Source organism: Trachypithecus francoisi, unplaced genomic scaffold (genome assembly GCF_009764315.1).
Source record: "Trachypithecus francoisi isolate TF-2019V2 unplaced genomic scaffold, Tfra_2.0 Lachesis_group2, whole genome shotgun sequence".
Classification (NCBI taxonomy): domain Eukaryota; kingdom Metazoa; phylum Chordata; class Mammalia; order Primates; family Cercopithecidae; genus Trachypithecus; species Trachypithecus francoisi.
The window spans coordinates 157,286,959-157,295,798 of record NW_022681465.1 but is presented as its reverse complement, the minus strand read 5'-3'; the positions used below and the strand labels follow the sequence as shown (position 1 = coordinate 157,295,798).

The following is an 8,840-nucleotide window of genomic DNA, read 5'->3' as shown; positions in this document are numbered from 1 at the left end:
CTATGTTTGAATAATTAGAACAGACTTTCTTGGCTGGGCATAGTGGCGTGCACCTGTAGTCCCAGCTACTTGGGAGGCTGAGGCAGGAGTATCCCTTGAGTGATCCCTTGAGCTCAGGAGGTTGAGGCTGCAGTGAGCTATGATTGCACCTGTGAACAGTCCCTGGATTCCACCAGCTTGGGCAACATAGTGAGACCCTGTCTCTATAAAAACAAAAGCCAGGCTTTTGTTCCTTCCCTTCACATAATCTAGAGAATCAGATTATGAGATGAGAAGGGCTGGGAAAGTGAATATTGTTTTTCCACAGATAATTCCATACGTGGTTAAATGGATTTTGGTTGAACTTTCTCCCTTTTCCTATAGGGAAAACCTTCAGGCCTTAAATATCAACATGGAAATCTTTATCCCAAATAAAATTGGCTCCAAGAGAGGTACCATAGTCAATGATACAGAATTGTTTAAAATGGCATCTTCTGTATATCTCACTGTTAACTAGGAAATGCACACTTCGGTCATTTGGTGATCCCAAAATTAGTTGATTTAGTTAGCTCAGCTAACATCATACTGGTTTTTCTGGATAGGGTTAATGAAGTTAAATATTTATTTACGTGGGTGTAATGGGTACTGCCCTGTTAATTCCACTGTAACTTTGTAATTCATGTGCCATTACCCTAAGAGTCTTACCAAGTATTTCTGCATTCTGGAACAATGGGGACAGACTCTCCTATTGTTTGCAGTTACCTTCATAAAAATTGAAAACAAACAAAAAAATGAGTTTTTTCCCTCTTCTCAAGATAAGTCTGCCTTCTGCTTAACAAAATTGTTTCCACTCCCGCTGTGGTATGAAGACAGAGCCCCGTCAGTCCACACTTTATCATGTTACTGGTTTGCAGCCCTCTTCTCATTTCCTGGCTTGCCTTCTGCCCTGCGGTGGGTGCACTGTCACCTTGAAATGGCAGTGTGAGGCAGTAGCAGGAAGAACCCAAGCAGGCAAGCTGGGCTTCTGTTTCACTCTAGGTGCCAATAGTCTTTGATTTGTTCTTGTCCTGCCTGGGAGGTGAGATGAAGAAGTTGTTCATTTCTGCTGGTGCTTTTGCTTAAGATACCCTCAGGAGACCTTTTTCTGTAGTCTTGTGGGTTGTGTTAGGTAGCAACCCAATCACTAAAAACAAAAGGAGCAGAGCTGCAAGAAAACTGGCTCCTAATATTTGGAGCCAGGTAGTGAGACCTGGAGCACTGGGTTGAAGGGAAATTATTCCCATGCTATTTTGTAGAGTCTCGTCCTGAGGACAATTAAATAGTCCAGACGGGTCACTGGGTGAGACCAATTTCCTGGTTTGTTTACTTGAGCCTGATAGTTTTTCACCATCCAGCAGTAGGTCACAGTCCTGCTGCACTGTGACCCCAGAGGCCTGCAGAGAGCAGTCCTTTCATATTTGATTTCCACAGGCTTCCCTAAGGATCATTACATGTCTTTATTTGGTTGGATTGCTCTGTTGTATCTCTCAGGCTCAGGGTAGAGGACAATGTCAGTAATTACTCTTGACTTCATCTTATGCAGGCATTTGGCTTTATGTCCCGAGTTGCCCTACAAGCAGAGAAGATGAATCATCACCCAGAATGGTTCAATGTATACAACAAGGTAACTAAACTGCCTTATTTGGGAATCACCTTAATTACGGAGTTGAAGAAACTTTTTCTTCCTTGTCATCTTGTGCAGCTAAATGTCATCGAGCTTAAGAAAGTCTTATCCTTTCTCTCAGAATCCCTATGTATTATTGCAAATTAGTAAAACATTTTCAGATCTGCTCCTAAGAACAGTGAATAAGCTCTTTATTTTCTTGTTTGTCTTTCTGCTGAAGCTAATATGAGAAAGTTGGGCCAAATGAGGCTCCTGAATTAAATTGGAGTATCAGCCATGCAGATACGTTTCAAAACTTAAGGTAAATTATTGAAAGAAATGGTAGCAAATCAGATAAATATAGTCTTGTTTATCTCGTTGAAATAAATTTGCTCAAGAACTGTGCTTTGAGAACTGTTAAATTTTGTATCCTGTGTAGGAACTGACCTTATTTAAGACAAAGGACAGACTAAAAAGTTTTGAGGGGGCACAGTGAGAAGAACCTTGTTCCTCCAAAAGTATCCTTGCCTTTACGGTCATGCCATTTGGAATGTCTTATCTAGATTTCTGTGACATCTTCTCTATGAAAATCTTTGAAGAGAATTTCACAATACTCACGTGACTTATTAGAATAATCCAGAGCACCTTCGCAGCAGGCGAAACTTTTCTTTGCTAGTTGCTTCTCTTAGCTCGTAATTTTGCCCTTTACTCCCACTTCCCTAATTTGGAAATGTGCTTTTTTTTTTCCTTTTTTTTTTTTTTGAGGTGGAGTCTGGCTCTGTTGCCCAGGCTGGAGTGCAGTGGTACCATCATAGCTCACTGCAGTCTCCACCCCCCAGGTTCAAGTGATTCTCCTGCCTCAGCCTCCCGAGTAGCTGGTATCACAGGCGTGCACCACCATGCCCGGGTAATTTTTATATTTTTAGTAGATACGAGGTTTCACCATGTTGGCCAGGCTGATCTCAAACTCCTGAACTCAGGTGATCTGCCTGCCTCGGCCTCCCAAAGTGCTGGGATTACAGGTGTGAGCCACTGTGCCCAGCCAAAATGTGCTTTTTATTTATTTATTTATTTTAATTTAATTTTTTTTTTTTTTTGAGACGGAGTCTTGCTCTGTCGCCCAGGCTGGAGTGCAGTGGTGCGATCTCGGCTCACTGCAAGCTCCACCTCCCGGGTTCACGCCATTCTCCTGCCTCAGCCTCCCGAGTAGCTGGGACTACAGGCGCCCGCCACCTTGCCCGGCTAGTTTTTTTGTATTTTTTAGTAGAGACGGGGTTTCACCGTGTTAGCCAGGATGGTCTCGATCTCCTGACCTCGTGATCCGCCCGTCTCGGCCTCCCAAAGTGCTGGGATTACAGGCTTGAGCCACCGTGCCCGGCCTCAAAATGTGCTTTTTAAACGTTGCTGCTAAGATATTACATTTGATAGCTTGGTTTTTCTCAGTGGCCTGAAAATAGTTGGTGTAATTAAAGTAATGAGAGTTCAAGTGGAACCTCAGTCTCTCTTTTTATTTAAAGAAATAAGATTTGAGATTCTGGCAGCTGCATTGCTTCTTCATGGGAGAGAACTTTTTATTTCAAGGTTGCTGTTGAGCCAGGCCTGATGTAAACTGTGCCCCTGGAGTTCACTGGGTTTTGGAAATGTTTTGCTTATTCATAATGTAGTAGTTTCTAGATCATTTAATCCCCCTAATTCTCAAATATGAATGTTGAATAATAGGCTGATTTAGACTGATTTCTGAACTGCCAAAGGAAAATAACCATGATTTGCTGCTCAGAGTTTTAAAAACTGCTTTTCTTTTTCTTAGGTCCAGATAACTCTCACCTCACATGACTGTGGTGAACTGACCAAAAAAGATGTGAAGCTGGCCAAGTTTATTGAGAAAGCAGCTGCTTCTGTGTGATTTCTTCCAAAATACATGTAAAATCTTGTATACATCTTAGCTGCAATGTATGTTGAAGGAAATTTATGTGAACAGAGTTGTTCTTTTTTTTTTTTAGAGTCTTGCTCTGTTGCCCAGGCTGGAGTGCAGTGGCCTGATATATCAGCTCACTGTAACCTCCACCTCCCAGGTTCAGGCTATTCTCCTGTCTCAGCCTCTTTAGTAACTGGGATTACAGGCATGCACCACCACGCCTGGCTAATTTTTGTATTTTTAGTATAGACAGGGTTTCATCATGTTGGTCAGGCTGGTCTCGAACTCCTGACCTCGTGATCCACCCACCTTGGCCTCCCAAAGTGCTGGGATTACAGGCGTGAGCCACCGCGCCTGGCTGTTGAGTTGCTCTTAAGGCATCATATCTAGAAGCAAAAAAAAAAAGAAAAATAACAATTTATGTTGTGTAAATTTAGTTTACCTTTATATATTACATTTGGTAAAAATCAATGCTTTTTTTTTTTTTTTTTTTTTTGAGACAGAATCTCGCTCTGTCGCCCAGGCTGGAGTGCAGTGGCCGGATCTCAGCTCACTGCAAGCTCCGCCTCCCGGGTTTACACCATTCTCCCGCCTCAGCCTCCCGAGTAGCTGCGACTACAGGTGCCCGCCACCTCGCCCGGCTAGTTTTTTGTATTTTTTAGTAGAGACGGGGTTTCACCGTGTTAGCCAGGATGGTCTCGATCTCCTGACCTCGTGATCTGCCCATCTCAGCCTCCCAAAGTGCTGGGATTACAGGCTTGAGCCACCGCGCCTGGCCCCTATAACAATTCTTAGTTAATTTGGATTTTAGCTGCTGTTACTACTTAAATAATTAATTAGATTAAACAAGTCACAAAAATTGGATGAGCTATCTTGGTGTGTTTTCTTTACTTTTCTCTTTCAACAGAGAGTTGAAGGAGAGGACAAGTGTCTTGTCTGTGGCTTCCAGGAATGTGTGGCAATACAAGATTTACTGTTAGAGCAGCCAACTCAGCAGCTCATTATTTGACTTACTGAGTTAAGGAGGAACAAAGGGTGATTTTTTCCCCCATCATTTGCATGTTGTGACTCCTGAACTGAGGGTCTACAGCCACTGAAGCTAGAAGCTACTTGGGTATTATTCAGTAGTGAGCTCTACTTACTCCATGTATCACTGACAGATATAAAAAGCAATATCAAGTAATCTATTATTTAAAAATTATAATAGTGTTCTTTGAAGGAATTCAGGAATATACTACTAATGAGATTCTGATGCAGATATATCCATCCATGAAGCATTTGTTAGTCCCTTGAAGCATCATGGTAGTGGAATTTAACACGGATCATTTTTGTAAACCCACCTCTCTTTAGGGGCCAGAGAAATCACTCTTCGTTACAGCAAGCAAACCTTTCCCTCTCCATGTCACCCTTGTCCCAAACCTGAGAAACATACGGGAACATGGCACAGAGGCTGAGCTCTCTGAAGCCAGTTCCTGGCTGGTTTTGCTGGCCAGGGAAAGGCAGGTGTGGTCAGTTGCCCTGTGGACATGCGGTGTGCAGGGAGAGAAGAGGGAAGAGAGCCACCCAGGCTCTCTGGCTGTCAGGGGATCCAGACTCTTAGCACTAGAACTTCTGTTTCTTAGAATTCTTTCAAGGGAAAAGATAAAGCTGTGTGTTTTTATAAGCTGTTTCCTATAGTGCAGATTTGGACTTTTATACATTTTATTACCAAATATTTTTAGTTAAGTGCTTCAATTTGCAACATTTTAAAAAATTTTCTTTTGAGAATCATCACCTGGATTTACAGGAATTTTTTAAGCATGAAAAAATTTAAACATATTCAAAAGTACATGAATAATACACTGAAGCCTTATTTACAGATCACCCAGATATAAAAATTACCAAGATTTTGTCCCATTTGCTTCATTTTCCCCATTTCCTTCTTTGCTGAAGTATTTAAAAGCAAATTCCAGATAGCTTATCATTTCACCCCTATATCCTTCAGTAAGTTTCTATGGAAAATGTGACCATTTTCTTGTATAAACCACAGTACCATTTTTTTTTTTTTTTGAGAAGGAGTCTCACACTGTTGCCCAGGCGGGAGTGCAGTGGCACAATCTTGGCTCACTGCAACCTCTGCCTCCCAGGTTCAAGCGATTCTCCTGCCTCAGCCCCCCAGGTAGCTGGGATTACAGATGCGTGCCACCATGCCTGGCTAATTTTTTTTTGTATCTTTAGTAGAGATGGGGTTTCATCATGTTGGCCAGGCTGGTCTCAAACTCCTGACCTTGTGATCTGCCCGGTTTGGCCTCCCAAAGTGCTGGGATTACAGGCGTGAGCCACAGCGCCTGGCCCACAGTACCATTTTTATACCTAACAAAGTGATTCCTTGGTACATTTAATACTTAGGCAAAATCAAATTGTCCTGAAGGTCATGAGTGTCTTTGGACAGTAATTTGGTTCTAATCCAGGATCTATATGAAGCCCACCCATTGCATCTGGTTGTTGTGTCTCTTTAGTCTCTCAATCTGGAGCAAGCTCCCCTCCCTTCCTCATTTCCCCATGTAATTTATTTATTGTAAAAATTGGGTCAGTTGTGCTGTAGAATATTCTGCCTTCTGGATTTGTTTGTTTCTTTCTGTGGTGTCATTTAACTTGTTTTACTATACTCTAAACGGAACCCTTTTCCTCTGTTTTGAGCGGAAGTCTCAGAGGCTAAACTTGATGTCTGTGTTAACATATGTCACATGTAGCACCTTGGAGAAAGCAGGATATGGCTCATAATTACAGTGGTGAGAATGATGTTGCTAGTTATCACCTACATGAGGGTTTGACATAGGTCTATGTTATGGGTCACTGCATCTGCTGGAACTCACAGACTTTACTATAGAGAATCAAAGATCCCATATCCAAAGTCTATGGAAATGCTCATGGTGGTAAATTCCGACAGAATGAAACACCAAACTTGCTTCAAGTAACTCACGTTTCAACTTAAAAGAGACATTGTCAAAGTTGGCGGCCCCTAGGTTCCCGTCTGTTCCAAATCTTTGCGTGATGACAGTGGTTTCTCTGATGTGGTAAGCTTTGGCTTCCCTCTATTTTCTTTCTAAATGATCACTGGAGTAGAGAGGAGTTAAACAGACATGACCTATTACCTCTTGCATGACCTCCACAGATAGCAAACTGGGCCAGCATGGTTGACGATGTCCTTTTCTACAATGAAGTTAATGAAAGTTCTGAAAATAATGGTTACTTTCTGACATTGATAGGATTTAGGAAACCTTTGGATAAATAGCTTAAGCATGGCTGTTTATGTTTTTGCTATAGACAAAAGGCAGCAGCATGTACATTGTATTTGGACACAAGCCTGCCTCCATTAATACATTAAACTATTGGACCACTAGGATTAGTAGGGAGCAGTCTGTATACTTTCTGATACAGCATTCAGAAACATTCTAGTTGGACTCTGTAGCTTTCAGTTTTGTAGTTATCAGCAAAATATCTGGAGCTGTAGTAGGGTTTGGCCATCATATGTGAGCTTTGTGTTTCAATGCCAGTTACTCAGGACTAGTAAATTAATGACACTGTCCAGAGGACTTAAGAGTCACCAAGCTGCTGCGCCTGCCAATGGCTGACTCTCCCTGGCTATCTGTAGCTGAGGTGGTGTTGCCCAGGTCATGCAGAGCATGAGCTGCTGCTCAAAGGGCATAGGAGATGGCCCTTGGGCTTCTCATCCTAGGATGCCCATGCTGCCCACCAATCCATGAGAAGATATGTGTGATTTCAGTAGGCCCTGGATCAGCTTGTCTACCTGATTTCCTGTTTCTTTCCACTCACTCAGCTGGAGTTTCATTTTCAGACTAAAGTCTTCATCATTGGCTTCAGAAACAGCATTCATCTGTGGCTGTGCTGATGTAGTACACCAAGAACAACTGGGCTCTTCTCTGTCACTTTCAGTGGGCTACCTCCCCTCACCTCTCCAAGCAGCATGAAATAATTCTTTACATTTTTAATCTCTTTTCTGTTTTTCCCTGAAGGTATGTTTTGGTGCTTAAAGAGGGAAGTCACAAAAGTGTACTACTGAGTTTCCTGGAGATGAAATCCTGTTGTGCCTAGCTACGTTGAGTGAGCACAGGGATCCCTGATGCCATTATTTTGTATATTCATACGGCACACACTTACTGAGGGCCTTCTGTGTGCCCTAGGGGATTGGGCACAGTGACATATCAGGGCAGGTGGAAACAGATGGAGAGCTGATGCGGGCTCTCTTGGAGCAGCTGCCCCAGGAGGCCCCTGTGGATGGAAGTTGGGCAGGAGCCCTGAGACAGTGGGGGCATATAACTAAAGGATATAGCAGGAGTTATAGGAGGAGCTGATACCGGAGGGAAACAATGTAGAGGGAGAAGATGGGGCTAAAGTTTGAATTGTGGGGACATTAATCACAGTGATTCTTACAACTTTGCTGTTGATGATTTTAAACGGAGAAAATGAGTACATAAGATGTTATTTCCCAGTTCAGTATTGGGAAATATTGGTTGCCCACAAGACTATTTTCCTACCACGAATGGTCATATATACTTGTTGTAGAATACCAGGGACAGCAGAGATGGTGGGGCGGTTACTTCCTTTTCTTACAGCCCAAGAACTTTGTTGTCCAGGAAATTGACCAATTTAGCCACTGAACATTTAATTCAACACAGGGCTACCCAGATCCCACTGTTCCGATTTGCCCTGAAAGGCAAAGGAGTTAGGAGAAGGTGAGTGGGGAGAATATATTAATCCTGAGAGTTGAACAGAGCAAAAATCCCTATTACTTTTGTACTTAAAACATCTCTGCCTGATGGGCTCACTCTTTATATTCTGTTTAGGTGGTTTATATGTGCACATCCCATCTCATGCCTGCAGTTAGCCAACTCAGGTTTATATTGCCTCCTTTTTTTTTTTTAGAGATGGGGTCTCATTTTGTCATGCAGACTGTAGTGCAGTGGTGTGATCACAGCTCACTGTAACCTCCAACTCCTGGACTCAAGTGATCCTCCCACCTCGGCTTCCCTGGTAGCTGAGACTACAGGTGCCTGCCACCACACCCACCTAATTTTTATTATTTTTATTTTTTGTAGAGACAGTCTCACTATGTTGCCCAGGCTGGTCTTGAACTCCTGGGCTCAAGTGACCCTTCTGCCTCAGCCTCCCATGGCTAATTTTTATTTCCTTTTTTTTTTTGACACGGAGTTTTGCTTTTGTCACCCAGGCTGGAGTGCAATGGCACGATCTCAGCTCACTGCAGTCTCCACCTCCTGGGCTCAAGTGATTCTCCAGCCTCAG

The 8,840-nt window shown here is 42.8% G+C and overlaps 1 protein-coding gene across 2 annotated transcripts in view; it reads left to right on the top strand.

Annotated features, from left to right (window-relative positions):
• Positions 1–319: 319 nt before the first annotated feature.
• CATSPER3 (cation channel sperm associated 3) overlaps positions 320–8,840 on the top strand; it is a 56,253-nt gene continuing 47,732 nt past the window's right edge. Inside the window, exons 1-2 of one of the 2 annotated variants that reach the window (XM_033181169.1) lie at positions 320–1,642; positions 3,429–3,541. In XM_033181169.1, coding sequence (XP_033037060.1) covers positions 3,540–3,541 — 2 coding nt within the window. In that variant the 5' untranslated portion in view covers positions 320–1,642; positions 3,429–3,539. Of the gene's footprint in view, positions 1,643–3,428; positions 3,542–5,749; positions 8,273–8,840 lie in introns of those variants that run through there. The other variant, XM_033181167.1, reaches the window with a different exon arrangement.